Source organism: Vidua chalybeata, chromosome 2 (genome assembly GCF_026979565.1).
Source record: "Vidua chalybeata isolate OUT-0048 chromosome 2, bVidCha1 merged haplotype, whole genome shotgun sequence".
NCBI classification, from domain to species: Eukaryota; Metazoa; Chordata; class Aves; order Passeriformes; family Viduidae; genus Vidua; species Vidua chalybeata.
In genome coordinates this window covers 1,063,403-1,090,343 of record NC_071531.1, presented here as the reverse complement: position 1 = coordinate 1,090,343, position 26,941 = coordinate 1,063,403, and the positions used below count along the sequence as shown (strand labels likewise).

At 56.6% G+C, this 26,941-nt stretch overlaps 2 protein-coding genes across 2 annotated transcripts; both read left to right on the top strand.

Annotated features, from left to right (window-relative positions):
- The first annotated feature begins 1,404 nt into the window (after window positions 1-1,404).
- On the top strand, window positions 1,405-4,024 carry ATP5PO (ATP synthase peripheral stalk subunit OSCP). The gene is made up of 7 exons (XM_053931441.1): window positions 1,405-1,480; window positions 1,635-1,685; window positions 1,965-2,075; window positions 2,565-2,694; window positions 2,815-2,927; window positions 3,446-3,532; window positions 3,843-4,024. Exons 1-7 carry the CDS (start codon window positions 1,451-1,453, stop codon window positions 3,954-3,956), a joined length of 636 nt encoding a protein of 211 aa, XP_053787416.1. The 5' UTR covers window positions 1,405-1,450; the 3' UTR covers window positions 3,957-4,024.
- A 14,051-nt stretch (window positions 4,025-18,075) lies between these two features.
- On the top strand, window positions 18,076-21,286 carry LOC128781659 (uncharacterized). The gene is made up of 2 exons (XM_053931399.1): window positions 18,076-18,490; window positions 19,198-21,286. Exons 1-2 carry the CDS (start codon window positions 18,371-18,373, stop codon window positions 21,283-21,285), a joined length of 2,208 nt encoding a protein of 735 aa, XP_053787374.1. The 5' UTR covers window positions 18,076-18,370; the 3' UTR covers window position 21,286.
- Window positions 21,287-26,941: the final 5,655 nt, after the last annotated feature.

Below are 26,941 nucleotides of genomic sequence, written 5' to 3'. Positions count from 1 at the left end.
CTGCAGGAATGACCCCATGGAAAGGACCCACACTGGAGCAGCGTGATCCCGAAGGACTGATCCTGTGGGAAGTACCCATGCTGGAGAAGTCCATGGAGGACACCAGGGCTCAGGGACACTGAGGGCACTGGGCCGCCGTGGGGACAGGAACACTAGGGGGATAAGGACGGTGACCCTGAGGGCACAAGGACACTGGGGGCAAAGGGACACCATGGGCACAGGGACACCACAGGGACACCTCAGGGACGCTGGGGACACAGGGATGGCACAAGGACACTGGGGACACAGGGACACGGGTGGCACAGGGACACTACAGGGACACTGGTGGCACAGGGACACCACAGGGACACCGGTGGCACAGGGACACCACAGGACACTGGTGGCACAGGGACACCACAGGGACACCGGTGGCACAGGGACACCACAGGACATGGGTGGCACAGGGACACTGGTGGCACAGGGACACTGGGGACACAGGGACACCACAGGACACGGGTGGCACAGGGACACTGGGGACACAGGGACACCACAGGACACTGGTGGCACAGGGACACTGGTGGCACAGGACACTGGGGACACAGGGACACCACAGGACACTGGTGGCACAGGGACACTACAGGACACTGGTGGCACAGGGACACGGGTGGCACAGGGGCACCACAGGGACACTGGTGACACACGGACACTGGGGACACAGGGACACCACAGGACACGGGTGGCACAGGGACACTGGTGGCACAGGGACACCACAGGACACGGGTGGCACAGGGACACTGGGGACACAGGGACACCACAGGGACACTGGTGGCACAGGGACACCACAGGACACGGGTGGCACAGGGACACTGGTGGCACAGGGACACGGGTGGCACAGGGACACTACAGGACACGGGTGGCACAGGGACACCACAGGACATGGGTGGCACAGGGACACTGGTGGCACAGGGACACCACAGGACACGGGTGGCACAGGGACACTGGGGACACAGGAACACCACAGGGACACTGGTGGCACAGGGACACCACAGGACACGGGTGGCACAGGGACACTGGTGGCACAGGGACACCACAGGACACGGGTGGCACAGGGACACCACAGGACATGGGTGGCACAGGGACACCACAGGACACTGGTGGCACAGGGACACCATAGGGACACCACAGGGACACCACAGGACACTGGTGGCACAGGGACACTGGTGGCACAGGGACACCACAGGGACACCACAGGGACACCACAGGACACTGGTGGCACAGGGACCCCGGCTGGGCGCGGGGACTGCGCTCCCCCAATGGCCCGGCAGGGGGCGCGCGGCTCGAAGGCGCCGCCCCGCGGAACTACAGCTCCCAGCGTGCCCCGCGGCGGGAGCGGCCCCCTAACGGCGCTGGGGCGGGCGCGGCCCCGCCGCGCCTGCGCAGTGCGCGGTGACCCTGGGGGCGGCCGGGAAAGATGGCGGCGGCAGCCGGGCTCGCCTTGAAGGTGAAACTGGGGGGCGGCGGGGCCTGGGCGGCTTTGAGGGCGATCAGCGGCGTCTCCCGCCCTCCAGCCCCGCGCGGGGTCTCGGACCTTCCCCTTCCTTCCGATCCTCGAGGGCTGCGCCGACCCCGCCTTTCTCCCCCTTATTCCCCCCCAGGTGCGGCAGCTGAGTACGACGGCGGCGAGACCGGTGACCAAGCTGGTCAAGGTGAGGGGCCAGGGGCGTTGTCAAAGGGAGGGGGTGAAGATAAGGGGGCAAGGGTGTCCTGAAGGGACCGGGAGGGGTCTCCAAGCTGGTCGAGGTGAGGAGGTGGAGGTCGTGAGGCGATCAAGGGGGTCCCCGAGGTGGTCAAGGTGACAGGGCGAGGGGTCGTGAGGGGCTCAAGGCGGGTGGCCGAGATGGGCACGGTGAGGGCGGGCTGCAGGGGTGGCTCCCGGCTGGCCAGGGGGTCTCTCCCCTGCTCAGTGCCCGCCCTCGCTCCCGCAGCCGCCCATCCAGGTGTACGGGCTGGAAGGGCGCTATGCCACCGCCCTCTACTCGGCAGCCAGCAAGCAGAAGAAGCTGGAGCAGGTGGAGAAGGAGCTGAGCCGGGTGAGGGTAAGGTGTTCCACAGGTGTTCCCACAGGGAGGGTTCCCTGCTGCTCCCCAGTAGGGAGGGGGCTGGGCTCCTGTGACCTGTGAGACTCCCGGCTTGCTGGCACCTGCGCTGCCTGCCTGTGACCCTGGTGTTTAAATGGGATATTGGGAAGGAATCGTTCCCTGGGAGGGTGGGGAGGCCCTGGCACAGGGTGCCCAGAGAAGCTGCGGCTGCTCCACCCCTGGAATTGTCCAAGGATAGGTTGGATGGGGCATGGAGCAATCTCGGACAGCAGAAGGTGTCCCTGTCCATCCAATCTTTAAGGTCCCTTCCAACCCAAACCATTCCCTGATCCTCTAGCTGGAGCTGCCATTTCACTTCCCATCAGCTCCAGAGCCCTTTGTTGTCATTCCAGGAATGCCCTTGTTGCCTGCCTTGGCTGCTCCAGGTGGGCCTTGTGATGCCAGGAAAGCCCCTGGCGTTTGTCACATCCTTGTGTATCCCCTCAGAGTCTCCTGAAGGACCCCAAGCTGTCCAGTGTGGTGATGAACCCTCACACCAAGAGCTCAGTGAAACAAAAAGCCGTGAATGACGCCCTGGCAAGAGAGAAGATGTCCCCAATCACTGTCAACCTGATGAGTGAGTGACCTCTGGGCTTCAGGAGAGCATCCCAGCAGTGCCATGCACCGGGGTTGCTGGTGGCTGCTGGGATGTGCCTCTGGTGGTGCTTTGAGGCCTCGGTGCGTGGCTGTTTTGCAGATCTGCTGGCTGAGAACGGCCGCCTGTGCTACACCCCGGGCATCGTCTCTGCCTTCGGGAAGATCATGAGCGCCTTCCGAGGGGAGGTGGTGTGCACGGTCACCACGGCTCAGGTGGGCTGGGGAGCTCTGGCTCCAGGCAGCAGGGAGTGGGAGAAAAGACAAACCTCTCCGGGTTAAGGCTGCGCTCTGAGATTGAAGTACTTGCTGTGAGAGCAGTGAGGACATGTCTCACCTCTGCCAGGCTGAACAAATTGCTGCAAGGAGAGGGCTGATATCCAGCAGTTCCTGTTCCAAAATGAAAACTCTTCATCCCATTGCAGCTCAACAGCTCACGGTTTTCCTTCCTACGTGTGAACCCTGACAAAAGTCAGGCTGGTCTGCACGTAGAGCTGCCCCTGTTCTTTTTTCTAACCCCAGAATGTTTCGTGCAATCAGGAGAGCACAAAGTTCCTGTGCTCTCCTTGGGTTATCCCTCTTCCAGGATGCTGCCTTCCTGGTGGAAGTGTGTCTTCAAAGGGACCTGAGGAGAAAATTTATATCATTTGAGTATATATTATTATATAATTTATTGTATCATTTGAGTATTTTTAAGTCATTCATTTTCCTGCTCTTCTGTTCTTTTTTTTCAGCCCTTGGATGAGGCCAACCTCACTGAACTGAAAAGTGTTCTGAATGGGTTCTTGGCCAAAGGAGAGGTGTTGAAGTTGGAGACTAAGGTCTGGATTTTTGACTTACAAATAAGTGTCGCTAAGTTCATGTTCAGGGCTTCTGTGTCTCTGATTTTTACAAAAACAAAAATATTGTATTGAATCTAGTTGCTTTGTTACATAGTTCTGTGCTTTCTTGTAGACATGATGATGTTTTAGTTTCTAAAATCTTCACTTTAGAATGCAATGACAGCAAAATCATCCAAAAAAAAGGCCCTTTGAAAAGCTTTATTTTTCTTTTTTTTTGCTACTGTAAAACTTGTATCCTATGGTAACAAACTCCTGCTAATCAACTTTCTGTTCAATGTTCCTTCCTTAGACTGATCCATCAATCCTTGGTGGCATGATTGTCAATATTGGGGAGAAGTACGTGGACATGTCAACAAGGTCCAAGATCCAGAAACTCACCAAAATCATGAGAGAGACTGTCTAGAGAGCTGTCCTGGTCATTCCCAGGGAAACCTGTCACATGGAAAGAATAAAATTCTTCCTTCTCGTGGAGATGGTGCCCAGTGTTTTTGGTTGGGGAAGCACAGCCCTGAGGGAGGAAGATGCTGAAGCTGCCCTGAGTTTCTGTAGCTGTGGCTGAACATTTCGTGGCACGACTTGAAAATGTGGCTCACCCTGGGGAAGGTTGCTGGGAAGGACATGGAAAGAGCACTGAGGGAGCTGGTGAATGGGGTCAGTGCATGGAGGGTCTGCCAGGCTCCCCAGAAAACTCTGGGGGTCCTTCTGCACTGCCCAGACCGAGGGAAGGGGTGACAGGAAATGGCCTGAAGTTGCACCAGGGGAGGTTCAGAACAGTGATTAGAAAAACATTCTCTGGCAGATTGGTCAGGCCTTGGGATGACCTGCCCAGGGAGGTGGTGGAGTCTCTGGGAGTGCTCAGGAGGAGTCTGGATATAGCTCATGGGACATGGTTTGGAGTGATGAGGGTGGCACGGGATGATCCTGGAGGTCTCTTCCAACCTTGATGAATCCATGATGCACGTGAATATTTGGGCAAGGATGTTCACCCATTTATTCTGTCCACAAGGACAACCAAGTGTCTCCCTCCTCCCTTGCCCAAAATCCCACAGCAGAGTGTCCCTAGGCCAGCGTTCTCTCTGTGGGAGTGCCAGGAGGGAAGTTTGAGGACTTCTGAAGTCCTGAGAGAGGGGAAGGCAGGAATTCCCCTTTCGTTCTGCCTTTTCCACACTAAAGGAGACTCCTGCAATGGCAAAAGGAATTCTCCATGGTGGAGCTGCTCCAGTTCAGAGGAGAGGCCTGGGGAAGAGGACAGGGAGATGTACCAAGAGGTGTGTCAGCAGGAAGAACGTGTGACAAACCAAGAGATTTCCCAGTGGGAAATAGATGGGAGTGGGCAGCAGGAGATGGGATGGGGAGAAGAGGAGAGATGCCAGGAGCTGTCCCTGCAGAGAGATGTGAGTGTCCCAGAGGATTCCTAATGGGACGATGCCCGAGAGCTTCCCAGAGGGAAGGTGAGAGGTAGCAAGACCTCTCACCATAGGGACAAGATGTGCACTCCCACATCTCCCAGTGGGAAGACAGGAGAGGAGCAGGATTGTCCCAAGCGAGAGCCAGCAGTGACAAGGAGCTGTCCCAAGGAGCAGACGCTGCAGCCCAAGAGCTGCCCTGGTGGGACGATGTGAGTGAGCGAAAGCTGTCCCAAAGGGAGGAAGATGTGAGCAGGCAGGAGCTGTCCCAGTGGGGACACAACATCAGCTCTGGGCTCTGGGACAGACCCTTGTGCCCAGTGAGTGACGAGGAGCCTCAGCCCTGTCCCCCAGAGGGGCCCGGCTCTGCCAGCCCCGTGGGCACAGAGGTGGCAGCAGAGGCAGTGCCTGCCCCAACCAGCGCCTCTCCTTCCCTACAGAGTCCCACAGACAGGAGGAGGAGCCCCCCGAGGCTCCTGAGGCAGAAAAGGCAGCAGAGCCTCCTGCCCCCAGGGAGGAGCTGCCATCAGCAGGGACACAGAGCCCACCCAGTGTCACCCTCAACACCCTGGTCAGACTTCACTGGACCGAGATCAGAACATCTCCAGGGCGATCAGGAGCCAGGCCCTGATGGAGATCCAGGACCTGAGGCAGCAGCTGCAGGAAGCGAAATCCCTCCAAGAGTGGATGGCTGTAGAAGTAGAAGCAGTTCCAGCTGAAAGGGAAGGGAGCTCAGCGCCTGCCCCGCACAGCCCCCCCAGCCCCTGGCCTGCCCAGCTGCGAGCCCAGGCCCTCCGCGGGCAGCCGGCTGCCCCCAGGAAACGTCCCTCCCGCTTCAGGCGGGCGCTGCGGGGGCTGTTCCGCTGTCCCTGCCTGAGGCCACGGCCGGAGGAGTGGCACATTCAGGGCACCGAGGGCAGCGAGTGCTCCCAGAGCCTCCCTCCCTGCCGGGCTGCGGCTCTCACGGGGCTGCCAGCACCAAAGGGAGCTGGGGCCGGCAAACAGGAATAGGGAGATGGCGATGGAGAACACCAACACAAAGGAGGTGACAAAGACCACAAAGACCATGAAGAAGGTCTTTGAAAGATTAAGAAGATGATGAAGACAAAGAAGAATAGGAATTCAGTAATGCAGAGCAGAAGAAAAATAAGAAATATCGAATATATTGAAGAAGACGACTAATAGGGATAAGAATTTATGATATAAGACATGGAGAAGAAGGAAGGGTAGCCCCACTGCCAGCTTCTGGAATCCAATATTGTTTCGTGGTCATTAAGTTGGTTGCAGCAGGAATTTGCACAGGAGGCATTTTTACTGTGAGAACAGGAGCAACTCTGATTTTACTCCTTGTGTGCAGCAATGGCCCAGAAAGGGCCGGTGCTTTTCTAGATGCGGGCACACGCGTCTGAAGCGTGTGAGTCCTCCACTTGTTCCACTTCGATTCTGAAGCCTTGGACCCATGTGTTCTTTTTCTCCTTGATGCTGCTCAGTTGTGCTTCAATGTTTCCAAAAGAAGGCAGATGAGAGGAAACAGGGAATTGACATGTTTAAAAAGCAAGAACAACCAGTGAAAAAAATTGCAGATGAAAGATTTCTAAAAATAGTATCGTTTTTCTTTTATTAAATCTATTGTCAGCAGAGATGTTACTCCTAAGTACCTTTTTATGACTTTTGACCCAGATGTATTTATAATGGTTTATCTGTAGCATTTGTTATGCCTTTAGAGCTCCATGTACAACAGCCTAGTGCCACCGAAAGTCAATTTCTCTCCCTATTAGACTAAAACCCTGGTTTCTTGCTCCCAGAGTGACTGACCCCCGTGTGTTGGGTGTCCCATCGCACACCCCGGCCCCGCTATCTGCACAGGGGATTTGGCCCGGGGGCAGCCGTGCGGCGCTGCTGCCGCGGCCGAGCGCAGCCCTTCGGGCCGCTGTCCGGGTGCCTTTGGAAGGGCACGGACACAATTTCACCGCCGTGTGTCTTTGTGCCGCAGGTTTGTGCTGCCTGTGCGGGCGGAGCGGGGCCGGCGGGAGCCGCGCTGCCCTCAGAGCCCCTGAGGGCGGCAGCAATGGCGGCGCCGCTCCCTCAGCGCCCGGGCCCGGCCCCGGCGGGCGGGGAGCCCTCGGCAGCGCCCTGCTGGCAGCAGGGAGCGAGCCCCGGCCCGGCCTCTGTGCCCGGGGCAGAGCCGCAGAGGCCAGGGCAGAGCCGCAGGAGCTGCTGAGGACGAGGAGCCCCCCGAGCCTCTCCTGTCCCAAGGGGAAGATTTGAGACACCAAGAGCTGTTCCCGGGGGAGGACGATGTGAGCTCCAGTTCTGGGGAGAAGCCTGTGGGCACAGTGAAGGAGGAGGACACGCAGACTTGTCCCTCGTCCTGTGACGAGGAGCTGTCCCAGGTTGAAGAGGCCATCGAGCTCTCTGCAGGGGACAGCAACGCTGAGCCAGAGCTGTCTGAAGTGGAAGAGGCAATCGAGAACATTCCATGGGATAGCACAAGTGACCAAGAGCTGTCCTCAGTGGAAGAGGATACCGAGGTCTCTCCAGAGGACAACGAGTGACCAGGAGCTGTCCTCAGTGGAAGAGGCCATCGAGGTTGTTCCAGAGGACAGTGAGAGTGACCAGGAGGTCACTCCTCCTCAGTGGAAGAGGACATGGAGGTCTCTCCATGGGACAGCACGAGTGACCAGGAGCTGTCCCCTGTGGAAGATGACGTCCTGCTGGTTTCAGGGAACAGCCCGACTGATGGGGAGGTGTCCAAAGTGGAAGTGGCCATCGAGCTTAGTCCAGAGGACAGCACGGCTCTTTCCCCAGAGGGGCCCAGCTCTGCCAGCCCCGTGGGCACAGAGGTGGCAGCAGAGGCAGCCCCTGCCCTGCCCAGCGCCTCTCCTGCCCCAGGCAGTGCCATGGAGGCCGAGCCGGCCGCTGCTGCCCCGTCCGGAGCTGCTGAGGAGGCAGCAGCGGGGTCAGTGCTGGCAGTGCAGGAAGGAACGGACAACTCCAGTGAGGAAAGGAAATTTTGGCAATTCCTGGATGACCTGGAGCCTTTCCTGCTTGGAGACCCAGAGCTGTCCCAGGAAGCATCTCATGGTGAAGAATGCCTGGAGGAAGATCTGCCCCACGGGGAAGTCACAAGTTACCACCAACTCTTTGACTGGGAAAAGTATTTGGAGGTAGGCCTGTCCCAGGGAGAAGTCAGCAGCTCCCAAGACCCCTCGGAGTGGGAAGAATGCATCGAGCAAGTGCTGTCCGATGGAGATGTCAGCGGGTGGGAAATACTTTCCAACAGGGAAGAATGCATTGGCCAAGACCATTGCCAAGGAGAAGCCTGCATTGGCCAAGATGTGTCCAGCAGATCCTCAGGACACTCCAGTTGGGAAAATGACAGTGACATGGGGCTCATGTAGGAGAACTGGGAAGACGAAACTGAGCACGGCATCAGGACCAAGCCCTTGTGCCCAGAGGAGGATGAGTGGGACGATGATGTGAGCCTCCTGGAGGTGCCCCCAGAACTGGACAAAGAGCAGAAATGGGAAGTTTTAGCGGCAGCCAGGCTCGCAGTGGCCGTCCCTCGGGAGGCCTGGGTGGGGTGCCCAGCACAGGAGCCGTGCAGCCAAGGGCCGGCGCCTGCCCCGCACAGCCCCCCCAGCCCCTGGCCTGAGGGACGGCCCTGCTCCCCGGGCTCCCGCGGCTCCTGGAGCCGCTGCCCGCAAGTCCCGGCCCGTCCGTGCGGCCAATTCCTCGTGGCCTGGGCAGCGCGGCCGGCAAAGCCAGGGCTCTGCAGTACGGGGCCAGGGCTGTCGTGTGCCAGCGTGGCCAAAGCCTCCCAGGGCTCGGGGCACAGCAGGGCCCACAAGGCCACCAGGCCGGGGGCTGCTCCGAGCCAGTTCCTGTCTGCCCCGCTGCTGTTGGGGTGCCGGGGGTGGCCCTTTGTGACACAAAGGGCACAAGGTGTCACGGCCCTCTGTGATGTTGGACGTGGTGGTGGCCAGAGAGCCCTGTGACATCAGGGAGCCCCGCCCGGGCTGAGGGTGTCCAAGGGGCGCAGAGCCCTGGGGTGCCCAGTCCCAGGAGAGCCGCTCTCTGAGGAGGAAGCAGCTCCCTGGCTCTGTCTGCGCCAGACGCCGATAGCGATAGCGGCCGACAGCGACAGACGACGAGAGCGACGAGGGCAAAGCCAACTCCAACTCCCGGTCCCACAGCCCCTTGCCCAGCTGGCTGGAAGCCCCCAGCGGGCAGTGGTCGGGGGCAGTGGGCAGCTCAGTCCTGCCACTGGCACAGGCTGAGGAGGAGGAGAGGCCCCTCGCTGACATGGACCGAGAGCTTTCCCAGTGGGAAGATACACAAGAGACATCCCAGAGAGAAGGACCAGGAGTCCAAGAAATGTCCCGGCAGGGAGCCAGGAGCAGCCAAGAGCTGTACCAAGGCCAGGTAGGTGTGAGAGTTTGGGAAGTTTCCCAGTACAGAGATGGGACACACCAAGAGCTCTATGAACGGGAAGAAACCGTCAGAGCCCAGGAGCTGTCCCAGTGGGAAGAGGACAGGGAGATGTGCCAAGAGATGTGCGAGCAGGAAGAACGTGTAATAAGCCAAGAGATTTCCCAGTGGGAAATAGATGGGAGTGGGCAGCAGGAGATGGGATGGGGAGAAGACGAGAGATGCCAGGAGCTGTCCCTGCAGAGAGATGTGAGTGTCCCAGAGGATTCCCAATGGGACGATGCCCGAGAGCTTCCCAGAGGGAAGGTGAGAGGTAGCAAGACCTCTCAGCATGGGGACAAGATGTGCACTCCCACATCTCCCAGTGGGAAGACAGGAGAGGAGCAGGATTGTCCCAAGCGAGAGCCAGCAGTGACAAGGAGCTGTCCCAAGGAGCAGACGCTGCAGCCCAAGAGCTGCCCTGGTGGGACGATGTGAGTGAGCGAAAGCTGCCCAAAGGGCAAAACTGACCAGATGCTGTCCCCAGTGGAAGACAACATTGAGGTTGTTCCAGAGGATGGCAAAAGTGACCAGGAGCTGTCCTCAGTGGAAGAGGACATCGAGGGCATTCCAAAGGACAGCAAGAGTGACAAGGAGGTGTTCTCAGTGGAAGCACTCATCGAGGCTGTTCCAGAGGATGGCACGAGTGACCAGGAGCTGTCCTCAGTGGAACTGGCCATCGAGGGCATTCCATGGGACAGCATGAGTGACAAGGAGCTGTCCTCAGTGGAAGAGGACATCGAGGGCATTCCAGAGGACGGCATGAGTGACAAAGAGCTGTCTTCAGTGGGAGAGGCCATTGAGGACATTCCATGGGACAGCACAAGTGACAAGGCGCTGTCCTCAGTGGAAGAGGACATCGAGGGCATTCCAGAGGACAGCAAGAGTGACAAAGAGCCGTCCTCAGTGGAAGAGGCCACTGAAGGCATTCCAGAGGAGAGCACGAGTGGCAAGGAGCTGTCCGAAGGGGAAGTGGCCATCGAGGGCATTCCAGAGGAGAGCACGAGCGGCAAGGAGCTGTCCGAAGGGGAAGAGGCCATCGAGGGCATTCCATGGGATAGCACAACTGACCAGATGCTGTCCTCAGGGGAAGTGGCCATCAAGGTTGTCCCATGGTACAGCACAAGTGACCAGGAGCTGTCCTCAGTGGCAGAGGCCATCAAGGGCATTCCAGAGGACTGCATGAGTGACCTGGAGCTGTCCGAAGGGGAAGTGGCCATCGAGGGCATTCCAGAGGAGAGCACGAGTGGCAAGGAGCTGTCCGAAGGGGAAGAGGCCATCGAGGGCATTCCATGGGATAGCACAACTGACCAGATGCTGTCCTCAGGGGAAGTGGCCATCAAGGTTGTCCCATGGTGCAGCACAAGTGACCAGGAGCTGTCCTCAGTGGCAGAGGTCATAATGGGCATTCCAGAGGACAGCATGAGTGACCTGGAGCTGTCCGAAGGGGAAGAGGCCATCGAGGGCATTCCATGGGATAGCACAACTGACCAGATGCTGTCCTCAGGGGAAGTGGCCATCAAGGTTGTCCCATGGTACAGCAAGAGTGACCAGGAGCTGTCCTCAGTGGAAGAGGCCATCAAGGGCATTCCAGAGGACAGCATGAGTGACCTGGAGCTGTCCGAAGGGGAAGTGGCCATCGAGAGCATTCCAGAGGACAGCATGAGTGACCTGGAGCTGTCCGAAGGGGAAGTGCCCATCAGGGTTTTCCCATGGGACAGCACAAGTGACCTGGAGCTCTCCTCAGTGGAAGTGGCCATCGAGGGCATTCCAGAGGACAGCAAGAGTGACAAGGAGCTGTTCTCAGTGGATCAGGGCATCGAGGTTATTCCATGGGACATCATGAGTGACCTGGAGCTGTCCTCCGTGGAAGAGGACATCGAGGGCATTCCAGAGGACAGCAAGAGTGACAAGGAGCTGTCCTCAGTGGAAGAGGACATGGAGATTATTCCATGGGACAGCATGAGTGACCTGGAGCTGTCCTCAGTGGAAGAGGCCTTCGAGGGCATTCCAGAGGCCTGGGTGGAGTGCCCAGCACAGGAGCCGTGCAGCCAAGGGCCGGCGCCTGCCCCGCACAGCCCCCGCAGCCCCTGGCCTGCCCGGCTGCGAGCCCAGGCCCTCCGCGGGCAGCCGGCTGCCCCCAGGAAACGTCCCTCCCGCTTCAGGCGGGCGCTGCGGGCGCTGCGGGGGCTGTTCCGCTGTCCCTGCCTGAGGCCACGGCCGGAGGAGTAAAACAGATGAGGAAAAAGATGAAGAAGATGAAGACAAAGAAGGTGAAGAAGAGGAGGACAATGAAGACGACCGCTCCTGCTGGTCCCACTCCTCTGGTGTCGCAGCAGCAGCTGTTCGGTTCAGCTCGAGGGACTGAAAGATTGCTGCTGCAGCTCCTCCAAGCCAAGGAAGGGAAAAGCTTTTGGATGGGCCAACAAAGCCAAGCAAACCAAGCAAAACCAGATTAGGCAGAGTCCCGAACCAGAGCCTGGGCAGTGAGGCTTGGAAAAAGTGAGGCTTTGGCCCATCCAACGAACACAAAGCTCCTCCCTTCCCTGCCCCGCACACACTCAGCCCCGGGCCTGGAAGGTGCAGCTACCATTTCTTGGGCACAAAGCAGAGGCTCCTGGAACAGACTCTCAGCACAAACCACTCCAAGACAGTGGCAAAGACGACAAAGAAGACAAAGACACAGCAGACAATGAAGAAGACAAAGATGACATAGCAGATGAAGAAGACGGAGACAGTGAAAGAAATGGAGATGAAGAAGAAGACGACAAAGAAAAAGAAGACAAAGATGAAGACTAAGAAGACAAGAGGGAGAAGGCTTATTTAAGAATAGATAGAAGAATAGTGACAAGAATTTAGAAATACTTAGAAGAAGAAGAGTATTAGGAATAGGAGTAAGAATTTAAAAATACGTAGAAGAAGAAGAAAAAGAAGAATAGGAATAGGAATAAGAATATAAAAAATACATAGAAGTAGCAAAGAAGAAGAATAGTAGGACAGAGTAGGAAGGCACTCCCTTGGCACAGGCCTGTCCTGTTTCCCCTTGTCCTGTCCCTGTTCCCTGGGAGCAGAGTCCGACCCCCCTGGCTGCCCCCTCCTGTGTGGGTATTCTCAGCTCAGTCAGAGAGAAAGAGAAAGGTTTTCTAACCAGGGAGAGCCTGGGAAACAGTTGGGAAAGAATGTAAATCATTCTCTAATCTATCTTGTTATTCACATTGTTTATAGATACGTTCTGCCACTGTGCGTCATGCACTGCACACCAATGGTGGGGGATGTTTTTACTCTAAGACCAATGAAATCAGTCTTCTCTATGTTCTCTATATACAGAGTGGTACATTTGAAATAAAGAGAAAGTTCATTTTCTTAGCCTTCTGATCTGGAGTTCTTTATTCCCGTCCTGCTCAACAGCGTCACTCCTGTCAGGGGTACAGAGGGATTGTTCCTTTCCTAGGGCCTTTCCTCCTGCTCTCTGCTTTCCAAAACCAAAAAGGAATCACTGAAGGATGACAAATCCCACACAAGTAATTTTGCCTGGACGTCCATCCATTTCTTCTGTCCGCCAAGTGTCTCCCTCCTCCCTTGCCCAAAATCCCACAGCAGAGTGTCCCTAGGCCAGCGTTCTCTCTGTGGGAGTGCCAGGAGGGAAGTTTGAGGACTTCTGAAGTCCTGAGAGAGGGGAAGGCAGGAATTCCCCTTTCGTTCTGCCTTTTCCACACTAAAGGAGACTCCTGCGATGGCAAAAGGAATTCTCCATGGTGGAGCTGCTCCAGCCCAGAGGAGAGGCCTGGGGAAGAGGACAGGGAGATGTACCAAGAGGTGTGTGAGTGGGAAGAACGTGTGACAAGCCAAGAGATTTCCCAATGGGAAATAGATGGGAGTGGACAGCAGGAGATGGGATGGGGAGAAGACGAGAGATACCAGGAGCTGTCCCTGCAGAGAGATGTGAGTGTCCCAGAGGATTCCTAATGGGACGATGCCCGAGAGCTTCCCAGAGGGAAGGTGAGAGGTAGCAAGACCTCAGGACAGGAGAGGAGCAGGATTGTCCCAGGCGAGAGCCAGCAGTGACAAGGAGCTGTCCCAAGGAGCAGACGCTGCAGCCCAAGAGCTGCCCTGGTGGGACGATGTGAGTGAGCCAAAGCTGTCCCAAAGGGAGGAAGATGTGAGCAGGCAGGAGCTGTCCCAGTGGGGACACAACATCAGCTCTGGGATCTGGGACCGACCCTTGTGCCCAGTGAGGGACGAGGAGCCTCAGCCCTGTCCCCCAGAGGGGCCCGGCTCTGCCAGCCCCGTGGGCACAGAGGTGGCAGCAGAGGCAGTGCCTGCCCTAATGTCACGGTTTGACGCTGGCCCAATGCCTGTGCCCCCATGAAAATATACTTTTTTAACATAAATGCTGTGAGATGTGATCAGGAACAGAGCAGAGCAAACTTAAGCTTAACAATATAGGAATAAAAACTTTATTAAACTACTACTACTAGAAATGACACACATACTAAATCTAGGATGAAGACCTTCTAAAACTCTCTTCCTCCCCCTACTTAATTTTTAAAACTACCGTGAGACACTCCCCGTGATTCCTGATCAAGTTGCCACTTTTCAGATGATCAATATTTAGTTTATTAAGGGAGAGAGGAGTCTCTCTTGCACCATAGACCCCCCCCAGGAAACACAATTGCTACTCTTGTGTTTCCATGTCACACATGGCACTGCCTGGAGAAAACCTGTTAGTGTGACACTTTCTTTTTCATGTCACAGCGCTCTCACTGCTGTGCATGGGCAGACTGCTCAGAGGGCTCCTTTAAGGATGCTTTGCTACGGACTAAAAGAGACAACAGTTTAGCTTCTCATTTTGGGACTACAGTCCCCCCCTGTTTCTTCCTCCCCTGGGGCTGAGGGTTTAAGAACAGAGATCATCTTCTTCCTGAAGACAGAGGGCATCACCACACCCTCCTCAGCTTTTTTCTGTTCTTGCCATTTCTGTGTTGGTAGTTGCTGAAGCAGGTTTCTTTGGTTTACTGTTGTATTCCTTTAAAAATGCAGTCTCTATTGCAGGAGAATTTGGTTCAGTCTATGGTTAACAGGAAAAGTTGAGCTAAAAGTTACTCTATTATTTCCTCCTGACTAAAAATTTCTTCTTTTAACATTTCTGGTCTCGGACTGTCTCTCTTCTACTTTAAATCGAGGAGGAGTAATATTTTACAAAGCTCTTATTTCTTAGGATAGGGTTAAAAGTTCAGACTCCCCGGATGGCTGAAATTTCTGCCTAGAACTTAACTTCTACGCTGGGCACCTTCCCGCCCCCTTCTCTTCCTCCTCTGCCGGCAAACTCCAGGTACTGTCAAACTCTCTGTCTCTTTCCCTCTGGGGGGGAACAAAGGCAGCTCCGCTTCTCTCCACCCTTCTGTCTGCAGGAGCTGGCTCGGTTCCAGTCCTGCAGCTTTTTGGGTTGACCTCGACCAGGCTCCATGGCCTGCCCTCTGCCACCCAGCCTGTGGCTGGGCAGGGGAGAGTCTGCGCTAAAGAGAGACAGTTCCCCTGGGAGTTCTTGCTCTTAACCCCCTGTGCTCTCAGAGGCGTGTTTATACCTTCAGTGCTCACTCTAAATGCTAATATCTAACCCTGACTATTGACTGCTGTGACTACTAACTTTTTGAAAAAAATCACTTCTGTGTCAAACCATGACACTGAGCCAGCGCCTCTCCTTCCCTACAGAGTCCCACGGAGGCCGAGCCGGCAGCTGCTGCCCCGGCAGGAGCTGCTGAGGAGGAGGAGGAGCCCCCCGAGCCTCTCCTGTCCCAAGAGGAAGATTTGGGACACCAAGAGCTGTTCCCGGGGGAGGACAATGTGAGCTCCAGTTCTGGGGAGAATCCTGTGGGCACAGTGAAGGAGGAGGACACGCAGTTAGTGGAAGAGGACATCGAGGTTGTCCCAGGGGACAGCACGAGCAACCAGGAGCTGTCCTCAGTGGAAGATCTTTAAAAATAGTATTATTTTTCTTATATTAAATCTATTGACGGCAGAGATGTTGCTTCTAACTACTTTTTCATGATTTTTTGACCCAGATGTATTTATACTGGTTTATCTGTAGCATTTGTTATGCCTTTAGAGCTCCATGTACAACAGCCTAGTGCCACCGAAAGTCAATTTCTCTCCCTATTAGACTAAAACCCTGGTTTCTTGCTCCCAGAGTGACTGACCCCCGTGTGTTGGGGGTCCCATCGCACAGCCCCGGCCCCGCTATCTGCACAGGGGATTTGGCCCGGGGGCAGCCGTGCGGCGCTGCTGCCGCGGCCGAGCGCAGCCCTTCGGGCCGCTGTCCGGGTGCCTTTGGAAGGGCACGGACACAATTTCAGCGCCGTGTGTCTTTGTGCCGCAGGTTTGTGCTGCCTGTGCGGGCGGAGCGGGGCCGGCGGGAGCCGCGCTGCCCTCAGAGCCCCTGAGGGCGGCAGCAATGGCGGCGCCGCTCCCTCAGCGCCCGGGCCCGGCCCCGGCGGGCGGGGAGCCCTCGGCAGCGCCCTGCTGGCAGCAGGGAGCGAGCCCCGGCCCGGCCTCTGTGCCCGGGGCAGAGCCGCAGAGGCCCGGGCAGAGCCGCAGGAGCTGCTGAGGACGAGGAGCCCCCCGAGCCTCTCCTGTCCCAAGGGGAAGATTTGGGACACCAAGAGCTGTTCCCGGGGGAGGACGATGTGAGCTCCAGTTCTGGGGAGAAGCCTGTGGGCACAGTGAAGGAGGAGGACACGCAGACTTGTCCCTCGTCCTGTGACGAGGAGCTGTCCCAGGTTGAAGAGGCCATCAAGCTCTCTGCAGGGGACAGCAACACTGAGCCAGAGCTGTCCAAAGGGGAAGAGGCAATCAAGGACATTCCATGGGATAGTACAAGTGACCAAGAGCTGTCCTCAGTGGAAGAGGCCATCAAGGGCATTCCAGAGGAGAGCACAGGTGACCAGAAGCTGTCCTCACTGGAACAGGGCATCAAGGTTGTCCCACGGGACAGCATGAGTGACAAGGAGCTGTCCTCAGTGGAAGTGGCAATCAAGGTTGCTCCAGAGGACAGCACAAGTTGACCAGGAGCTGTCCTCAGTAGAAGTGGTCATCGAGGTTGTTCCAGGGGACAGCATGAGTGCCCAGTAGCTGTCCTCAGTGGAAGAGGATACCGAGGTCTCTCCTGAGGACAACGAGTGACCAGGAGCTGTCCTCAGTGGAAGAGGCCATCGAGGTTGTTCCAGAGGACAGTGAGAGTGACCAGGAGGTCACTCCTCCTCAGTGGAAGAGGACATGGAGGTCTCTCCATGGGACAGCACGAGTGACCAGGAGCTGTCCCCTGTGGAAGATGACGTCCTGCTGGTTTCAGGGAACAGCCCGACTGATGGGGAGGTGTCCAAAGTGGAAGTGGCCATCGAGCTTAGTCCAGAGGACAGCACGGCTCTTTCCCCAGAGGGGCCCAGCTCTGCCAGCCCCGTGGGCACAGAGGTGGCAGCAGAGGCGGCCCCTGCCCTGCCCAGCGCCTCTCCTGCCCCAGGCAGTGCCATGGAGGCCGAGCCGGCCGCTGCTGCCCCGTCCGGAGCTGCTGAGGAGGCAGCAGCGGGGTCAGTGCTGGCAGCGCAGGAGGGAACGGACAACTCCAGTGAGGAAAGGAAATTTTGGCAATTCCTGGATGACCTGGAGCCTTTCCTGCTTGGAGACCCAGAGCTGTCCCAGGAAGCATCTCATGGTGAAGAATGCCTGGAGGAAGATCTGCCCCACGGGGAAGTCACAAGTTACCACCAACTCTTTGACTGGGAAAAGTTTTTGGAGGTAGGCCTGTCCCAGGGAGAAGTCAGCAGCTCCCAAGACCCCTCGGAGTGGGAAGAATGCATCGAGCAAGTGCTGTCCGATGGAGATGTCAGCAGGTGGGAAATACTTTCCGCCAGGGAAGAATGCATTGGCCAAGACCATTGCCAAGGAGAAGCCTGCTTTGGCCAAGATGTGTCCAGAGGGAATGGCAGCAGATCCTCAGGACACTCCACCTGCGAAAACGACAGTGACACGGGGCTCGTGCAGGAGAACTGGGAAGATGAGACCGGGCACGGCATCAGGACCAAGCCCTTGTGCCCAGAGGAGGATGAGTGGGACGATGATGTGAGCCTCCTGGAGGTGCCCCCAGAACTGGACAAAGACCAGAAACGGAAAGTTTTTGCGGCAGCCGGGCTCGCAGTGGCCGTCCCTCGGGAGGCCTGGGTGGAGTGCCCGGCACAGGAGCCGTGCAGCCAAGGGCCGGCGCCTGCCCTGCACAGCCCCCCCAGCCCCTGGCCTGAGGGACGGCCCTGCTCCCCGGGCTCCCGCGGCTCCTGGAGCCGCTGCCCGCAAGTCCCGGCCCGTCCGTGCGGCCGATTCCTCGTGGCCTGGGCAGCGCGGCCGGCAAAGCCAGGGCTCTGCAGTGCGGGGCCGGGGCTGTCGTGTGCCAGCGTGGCCAAAGCCTCCCAGGGCTCGGGGCACAGCAGGGCCCACAAGGCCACCAGGCCGGGGGCTGCTCCGAGCCAGTTCCTGTCTGCCCCGCTGCTGTTGGGGTGCCGGGGGTGGCCCTTTGTGACACAAAGGGCACAGGGTGTCACGGCCCTCTGTGATGTGGGACGTGGTGGTGGCCAGAGAGCCCTGTGAGATCAGGGAGCCCCGCCCGGGCTGAGGGTGTCCAAGGGGCGCAGAGCCCTGGGGTGCCCAGTCCCAGGAGAGCCGCTCTCTGAGGAGGAAGCAGCTCCCTGGCTCTGTCTGCGCCAGACGCCGATAGCGATAGCGGCCGACAGCGACAGACGACGAGAGCGACGAGGGCAAAGCCAACTCCAACTCCCGGTCCCACAGCCCCTTGCCCAGCTGGCTGGAAGCCCCCAGCGGGCAGTGGTCGGGGGCAGTGGGCAGCTCAGTCCTGCCACTGGCACAGGCTGAGGAGGAGGAGAGGCCCCTCGCTGACATGGACCGAGAGCTTTCCCGGAGGGAAGGTACACAAGAGACATCCCAGAGAGAAGGACCAGGAGTCCAAGAAATGTCCCGGCAGGGAGCCAGGAGCAGCCAAGAGCTGTACCAAGGCCAGGTAGGTGTGAGAGTTTGGGAAGTTTCCCAGTACAGAGGTGGGACACACCAAGAGCTCTAGGAACGGGAAGAAACCGCCAGAGCCCAGGAGCTGTCCCAGTGGGAAGAGGACAGGGAGATGTGCCAAGAGGTGTGCGAGCAGGAAGAACGTGTGACAAGCCAAGAGATTTCCCAGTGGGAAATAGATGGGAGTGGGCAGCAGGAGATGGGATGGGGAGAAGACGAGAGATGCCAGGAGCTGTCCCTGCAGAGAGATGTGAGTGTCCCAGAGGATTCCCAATGGGACGATGCCCGAGAGCTTCCCAGAGGGAAGGTGAGAGGTAGCAAGACCTCTCAGCATGGGGACAAGATGTGCACTCCCACATCTCCCAGTGGGAAGACAGGAGAGGAGCAGGATTGTCCCAAGCGAGAGCCAGCAGTGACAAGGAGCTGTCCCAAGGAGCAGACGCTGCAGCCCAAGAGCTGCCCTGATGGGACGATGTGAGTGAGCGAAAGCTGTCCCAAAGGGAGGAAGATGTGAGCAGGCAGGAGCTGTCCCAGTGGGGACACAACATCAGCTCTGGGCTCTGGGACAGACCCTTGTGCCCAGTGAGTGACGAGGAGCCTCAGCCCTGTCCCCCAGAGGGGCCCAGCTCTGCCAGCCCCGTGGGCACAGAGGTGGCAGCAGAGGCAATGCCTGCCCCAACCAGCGCCTCTCCTTCCCTACAGAGTCCCACGGAGGCCGAGCCGGCAGCTGCTGCCCCGGCAGGAGCTGCTGAGGAGGAGGAGCCCCCCGAGGCTCTCCTGTCCCAAGAGGAAGATTTGGGAGACCAAGAGTTGTTCCCGGGGGAGGACGATGTGAGCTCCAGTTCTGGGGAGAAGCCTGTGGGCACAGTGAAGGAGGAGGCCACGCAGACTTGTCCCTCATCCTGTGACAAGGAGCTGTCCCAGGTTAAAGAGGCCATCGAGCTCTCTGCAGGGGACAGCAACACTGAGCCAGAGCTGTCCAAAGGGGAAGAGGCAATCAAGGACATTCCATGGGACAGCAAAACTGACCAGATGCTGTCCCCAGTGGAAGACAACATTGAGGTTGTTCCAGAGGATGGCAAAAGTGACCAGGAGCTGTCCTCAGTGGAAGAGGACATCGAGGGCATTCCAAAGGACAGCAAGAGTGACAAGGAGGTGTTCTCAGTGGAAGCACTCATCGAGGCTGTTCCAGAGGATGGCACGAGTGACCAGGAGCTGTCCTCAGTGGAACTGGCCATCGAGGGCATTCCATGGGACAGCATGAGTGACAAGGAGCTGTCCTCAGTGGAAGAGGACATCGAGGGCATTCCAGAGGACGGCATGAGTGACAAAGAGCTGTCTTCAGTGGGAGAGGACATCGAGGACATTCCATGGGACAGCACAAGTGACAAGGAGCTGTCCTCAGTGGAAGAGGACATCGAGGGCATTCCAGAGGACAGCAAGAGTGACAAAGAGCCGTCCTCAGTGGAAGAGGCCACTGAAGGCATTCCAGAGGAGAGCACGAGTGGCAAGGAGCTGTCCGAAGGGGAAGTGGCCATCGAGGGCATTCCAGAGGAGAGCACGAGCGGCAAGGAGCTGTCCGAAGGGGAAGAGGCCATCGAGGGCATTCCATGGGATAGCACAACTGACCAGATGCTGTCCTCAGGGGAAGTGGCCATCAAGGTTGTCCCATGGTACAGCACAAGTGACCAGGAGCTGTCCTCAGTGGCAGAGGCCATCAAGGGCATTCCAGAGGACAGCATGAGTGACCTGGAGCTGTCCGAAGGGGAAGTGGCCATCGAGGGCATTCCAGAGGAGAGCACGAGTGGCAAGGAGCTGTCCGAAGGGGAAGAGGCCATCGAGGGCATTCCATGGGATAGCACAACTGACCAGATGCTGTCCTCAGGGGAAGTGGCCATCAAGGTTGTCCCATGGTGCAGCACAAGTGACCAGGAGCTGTCCTCAGTGGCAGAGGTCATAATGGGCATTCCAGAGGACAGCATGAGTGACCTGGAGCTGTCCGAAGGGGAAGAGGCCATCGAGGGCATTCCATGGGATAGCACAACTGACCAGATGCTGTCCTCAGGGGAAGTGGCCATCAAGGTTGTCCCATGGTACAGCAAGAGTGACCAGGAGCTGTCCTCAGTGGAAGAGGCCATCAAGGGCATTCCAGAGGACAGCATGAGTGACCTGGAGCTGTCCGAAGGGGAAGTGGCCATCGAGGGCATTCCAGAGGACAGCATGAGTGACCTGGAGCTGTCCGAAGGGGAAGTGCCCATCAGGGTTTTCCCATGGGACAGCACAAGTGACCTGGAGCTGTCCTCAGTGGAAGTGGCCATCGAGGGCATTCCAGAGGACAGCAAGAGTGACAAGGAGCTGTTCTCAGTGGATCAGGGCATCGAGGTTATTCCATGGGACATCATGAGTGACCTGGAGCTGTCCTCAGTGGAAGAGGACATCGAGGGCATTCCAGAGGACAGCAAGAGTGACAAGGAGCTGTCCTCAGTGGAAGAGGACATGGAGGTTATTCCATGGGACAGCATGAGTGACCTGGAGCTGTCCTCAGTGGAAGAGGCCTTCGAGGGCATTCCAGAGGCCTGGGTGGAGTGCCCGGCACAGGAGCCGTGCAGCCAAGGGCCGGCGCCTGCCCCGCACAGCCCCCGCAGCCCCTGGCCTGCCCGGCTGCGAGCCCAGGCCCTCCGCGGGCAGCCGGCTGCCCCCAGGAAACGTCCCTCCCGCTTCAGGCGGGCGCTGCGGGCGCTGCGGGGGCTGTTCTGCTGTCCCTGCCTGAGGCCACGGCCGGAGGAGTAAAACAGACACGGAAAACGATTAAGAAGATGAAGACAAAGAAGGTGAAGAAGAGGAGGACAATGAAGACGACCGCTCCTGCTGGTCCCACTCCTCTGGTGTCGCAGCAGCAGCTGTTCGGTTCAGCTCGAGGGACTGAAAGATTGCTGCTGCAGCTCCTCCAAGCCAAGGAAGGGAAAAGCTTTTGGATGGGCCAACAAAGCCAAGCAAGCCAAGCAAAACCAGATTAGGCAGAGTCCCGAACCAGAGCCTGGGCAGTGAGGCTTGGAAAAAGTGAGGCTTTGGCCCATCCAACGAACACAAAGCTCCTCCCTTCCCTGCCCCGCACACACTCGGCCCCGGGCCTGGAAGGTGCAGCTACCATTTCTTGGGCACAAAGCAGAGGCTCCTGGAACAGACTCTCAGCACAAACCACTCCAAGACAGTGGCAAAGACGACAAAGAAGATTAAGACAAAGACACAGCAGACAATGAAGAAGACAAAGATGAAGAAGCATCTTGCAGATGAAGAAGACGGAGACAGTGAAAGAAATGGAGATGAAGAAGAAGACGACAAAGAAAAAGAAGACAAAGATGAAGACTAAGAAGACAAGAGGGAGAAGGCTTATTTAAGAATAGATAGAAGAATAGTGACAAGAATTTAGAAATACTTAGAAGAAGAAGAGTATTAGGAATAGGAGTAAGAATTTAAAAATACGTAGAAGAAGAAGAAAAAGAAGAATAGGAATAGGAATAAGAATATAAAAAATACATAGAAGTAGCAAAGAAGAAGAATAGTAGGACAGAGTAGGAAGGCACTCCCTTGGCACAGGCCTGTCCTGTTTCCCCTTGTCCTGTCCCTGTTCCCTGGGAGCAGAGCCCGACCCCCCTGGCTGCCCCCTCCTGTGTGGGTATTCTCAGCTCAGTCAGAGAGAAAGAGAAAGGTTTTCTAACCAGGCGAGAGCCTGGGAAACAGTTGGGAAAGAATGTAAATCATTCTCTAATCTATCTTGTTATTCACATTGTTTATAGATACGTTCTGCCACTGTGCGTCATGCACTGCACACCAATGGTGGGGGATGTTTTTACTCTAAGACCAATGAAATCAGTCTTCTCCATGTTCTCTATATACAGAGTGGTACATTTGAAATAAAGAGAAAGTTCATTTTCTTAGCCTTCTGATCTGGAGTTCTTTATTCCCGTCCTGCTCAACAGCGTCACTCCTGTCAGGGGTACAGAGGGATTGTTCCTTTCCTAGGGCCTTTCCTCCTGCTCTCTGCTTTCCAAAACCAAAAAGGAATCACTGAAGGATGACAAATCCCACACAAGTAATTTTGCCTGGACGTCCATCCATTTCTTCTGTCCACCAAGTGCCTCCCTCCTCCCTTGCCCAAAATCCCACAGCAGAGTGTCCCTAGGCCAGCGTTCTCTCTGTGGGAGTGCCAGGAGGGAAGTTTGAGGACTTCTGAAGTCCTGAGAGAGGGGAAGGCAGGAATTCCCCTTTCGTTCTGCCTTTTCCACACTAAAGGAGACTCCTGCGATGGCAAAAGGAATTCTCCGTGGTGGAGCTGCTCCAGTCCAGAGGAGTGGCCTGGGGAAGAGGACAGGGAGATGTACCAAGAGGTGTGTGAGTGGGAAGAACGTGTGATAAACCAAGATATTTCCCAGTGGGAAATAGATGGGAGTGGGCAGCAGGAGATGGGATGGGGAGAAGACGAGAGATGCCAGGAGCTGTCCCTGCAGAGAGATGTGAGTGTCCCAGAGGATTCCTAATGGGACGATGCCCGAGAGCTTCCCAGAGGGAAGGTGAGAGGTAGCAAGACCTCAGGACAGGAGAGGAGCAGGATTGTCCCAGGCGAGAGCCAGCAGTGACAAGGAGCTGTCCCAAGGAGCAGACGCTGCAGCCCAAGAGCTGCCCTGGTGGGACGATGTGAGTGAGCGAAAGCTGTCCCAAAGGGAGGAAGATGTGAGCAGGCAGGAGCTGTCCCAGTGGGGACACAACATCAGCTCTGGGATCTGGGACCGACCCTTGTGCCCAGTGAGTGACGAGGAGCCTCAGCCCTGTCCCCCAGAGGGGCCCGGCTCTGCCAGCCCCGTGGGCACAGAGGTGGCAGCAGAGGCAGTGCCTGCCCTAATGTCACGGTTTGACGCTGGCCCAATGCCTGTGCCCCCATGAAAATATACTTTTTTAACATAAATGCTGTGAGATGTGATCAGGAACAGAGCAGAGCAAACTTAAGCTTAACAATATAGGAATAAAAACTTTATTAAACTACTACTACTAGAAATGACACACATACTAAATCTAGGATGAAGACCTTCTAAAACTCTCTTCCTCCCCCTACTTAATTTTTAAAACTACCGTGAGACACTCCCCGTGATTCCTGATCAAGTTGCCACTTTTCAGATGATCAATATTTAGTTTATTAAGGGAGAGAGGAGTCTCTCTTGCACCATAGACCCCCCCCAGGAAACACAATTGCTACTCTTGTGTTTCCATGTCACACATGGCACTGCCTGGAGAAAACCTGTTAGTGTGACACTTTCTTTTTCATGTCACAGCGCTCTCACTGCTGTGCATGGGCAGACTGCTCAGAGGGCTCCTTTAAGGATGCTTTGCTATGGACTAAAAGAGACAACAGTTTAGCTTCTCATTTTGGGACTACAGTCCCCCCCTGTTTCTTCCTCCCCTGGGGCTGAGGGTTTAAGAACAGAGATCATCTTCTTCCTGAAGACAGAGGGCATCACCACACCCTCCTCAGCTTTTTTCTGTTCTTGCCATTTCTGTGTTGGTAGTTGCTGAAGCAGGTTTCTTTGGTTTACTGTTGTATTCCTTTAAAAATGCAGTCTCTATTGCAGGAGAATTTGGTTCAGTCTATGGTTAACAGGAAAAGTTGAGCTAAAAGTTACTCTATTATTTCCTCCTGACTAAAAATTTCTTCTTTTAACATTTCTGGTCTCGGACTGTCTCTCTTCTACTTTAAATCGAGGAGGAGTAATATTTTACAAAGCTCTTATTTCTTAGGATAGGGTTAAAAGTTCAGACTCCCCGGATGGCTGAAATTTCTGCCTAGAACTTAACTTCTACGCTGGGCACCTTCCCGCCCCCTTCTCTTCCTCCTCTGCCGGCAAACTCCAGGTACTGTCAAACTCTCTGTCTCTTTCCCTCTGGGGGGGAACAAAGGCAGCTCCGCTTCTCTCCACCCTTCTGTCTGCAGGAGCTGGCTCGGTTCCAGTCCTGCAGCTTTTTGGGTTGACCTCGACCAGGCTCCATGGCCTGCCCTCTGCCACCCAGCCTGTGGCTGGGCAGGGGAGAGTCTGCGCTAAAGAGAGACAGTTCCCCTGGGAGTTCTTGCTCTTAACCCCCTGTGCTCTCAGAGGCGTGTTTATACCTTCAGTGCTCACTCTAAATGCTAATATCTAACCCTGACTATTGACTGCTGTGACTACTAACTTTTTGAAAAACATCACTTCTGTGTCAAACCATGACACCGAACCAGCACCTCTCCTTCCCTACAGAGTCCCACGGAGGCCGAGCCGGCAGCTGCTGCCCCGGCAGGAGCTGCTGAGGACGAGGAGGAGCCCCCCGAGCCTCTCCTGTCCCAAGAGGAAGATTTGGGAGACCAAGAGCTGTTCCCGGGGGAGGATGATGTGAGCTCCAGTTCTGGGGAGAAGCCTGTGGGCACAGTGAAGGAGGAGAACACGCAGACTTGTCCCTCATCCTGTGATGAGGAGCTGTCCCAGGTTGAAGAGGCCATCGAGCTCTCCCCAGGGGACAGCAACACTGAGCCAGAGCTGTCCGAAGTGGAAGAGGAAATCGAGGACCTTCCATGGGATAGCACAAGTGACCAGATGCTGTCCCCAGTGGAAGACAACATTGAGGTTGTTCCAGAGGATGGCAAAAGTGACCAGGGGCTGTCCTCAGTGGAAGAGGACATCGAGCTCTTTCCAGGGGACAGTGAGAGTGTCCAGGAGCTGTCCTCAGTGGAAGAGGACACCGAGGTCTCTCCAGGGTACAGCACGAGTGTCCAAGCGCTCTCCCCACCAGAAGAGGGCATCGAGGTCATTGTAGGGGACAGCACGAGTGACCAGGAGCTGTCCTCAGTGGAAGAGGCCATCGAGGTCTCTCCCGAGGACCACATGAGTGAGCAGGAGCTGTCCCCAGTGGATGAGGCCACCGAGGGCATGCCAGAGGACAGCACGAGTATCCACAAGCTCTCCAGAGAGGGAGAGGACATTGAGGTCTCTCCAGGGTACAGCACGAGTGTCCAGGAGCCATCCCTGTTGTAACGTGTTTTGTTTAAAGTTCATGTCTGCCCCCTGTTTTCCTCCTTAATCCCCTCCTCTCCCGAGCTGCCAATCTTCCCAAGGCCCTCCCTAACCCCCTCCATTCCAAGTTGTCAGTCCTCCTTTTCCCCACCCCTTTCTCCAGAATGGTCCTTGTCAATCCTCCCTATCCCTACCCTTTCCAGAGTGTTCCCTGTCTATTTTCTTATACTCGACATCCTATTTGTTACTTTGTGTTATTCCACTCCCCTACTTTTCCTGATAGGTTTATAATAGTTTAGTCCCACCTTAGACCACTCCCCAGCTTTACCCTCATTGGTTAATGTTCCTGCACCCCTCCTCCTGAGTTACTGTATAAAATTTCTGTTCACTCCCCCAGGTCGATTTTGGGGCTCCATCTTGTCCATCCGATAAATACATTCTGGTTTACCCCAAGAACCGTGTCATTGTTATCTGTCCCTGCACCGAACCTGACGATAACTGCGGTTGCAGAACTCGCAGGGGGATGGTCGAGCCCCTGCACTCGCCGCCCAGCACGCCCCATGACGGCGCGCTGTGACACATCCCCATCAGAGGAGGGCATCAAGGTCATTCCAGGGGACAGCAGAAGTGTCCAGGAGCTCTCCTTAGTGGAAGAGGACATCGAGGTTGTCCCAGGGGACAGCACGAGCAACCAGGAGCTGTCCTCAGTGGAAGATCTTTAAAAATAGTATTATTTTCCTTATATTAAATCTATTGACGGCAGAGATGTTGCTTCTAACTACTTTTTTATGATTTTTTGACCCAGATGTATTTATACTGGTTTATCTGTAGCATTTGTTATACCTTTAGAGCTCCATGTACAACAGCCTAGTGCCACCGAAAGTCAATTTCTCTCCCTATTAGACTAAAACCCTGGTTTCTTGCTCCCAGAGTGACTGACCCCCGTGTGTTGGGTGTCCCATCGCACAGCCCCGGCCCCGCTATCTGCACAGGGGATTTGGCCCGGGGGCAGCCGTGCGGCGCTGCTGCCGCGGCCGAGCGCAGCCCTTCGGGCCGCTGTCCGGGTGCCTTTGGAAGGGCACGGACACAATTTCAGCGCCGTGTGTCTTTGTGCCGCAGGTTTGTGCTGCCTGTGCGGGCGGAGCGGGGCCGGCGGGAGCCGCGCTGCCCTCAGAGCCCCTGAGGGCGGCAGCAATGGCGGCGCCGCTCCCTCAGCGCCCGGGCCCGGCCCCGGCGGGCGGGGAGCCCTCGGCAGCGCCCTGCTGGCAGCAGGGAGCGAGCCCCGGCCCGGCCTCTGTGCCCGGGGCAGAGCCGCAGAGGCCCGGGCAGAGCCGCAGGAGCTGCTGAGGACGAGGAGCCCCCCGAGCCTCTCCTGTCCCAAGGGGAAGATTTGGGAGACCAAGAGCTGTTCC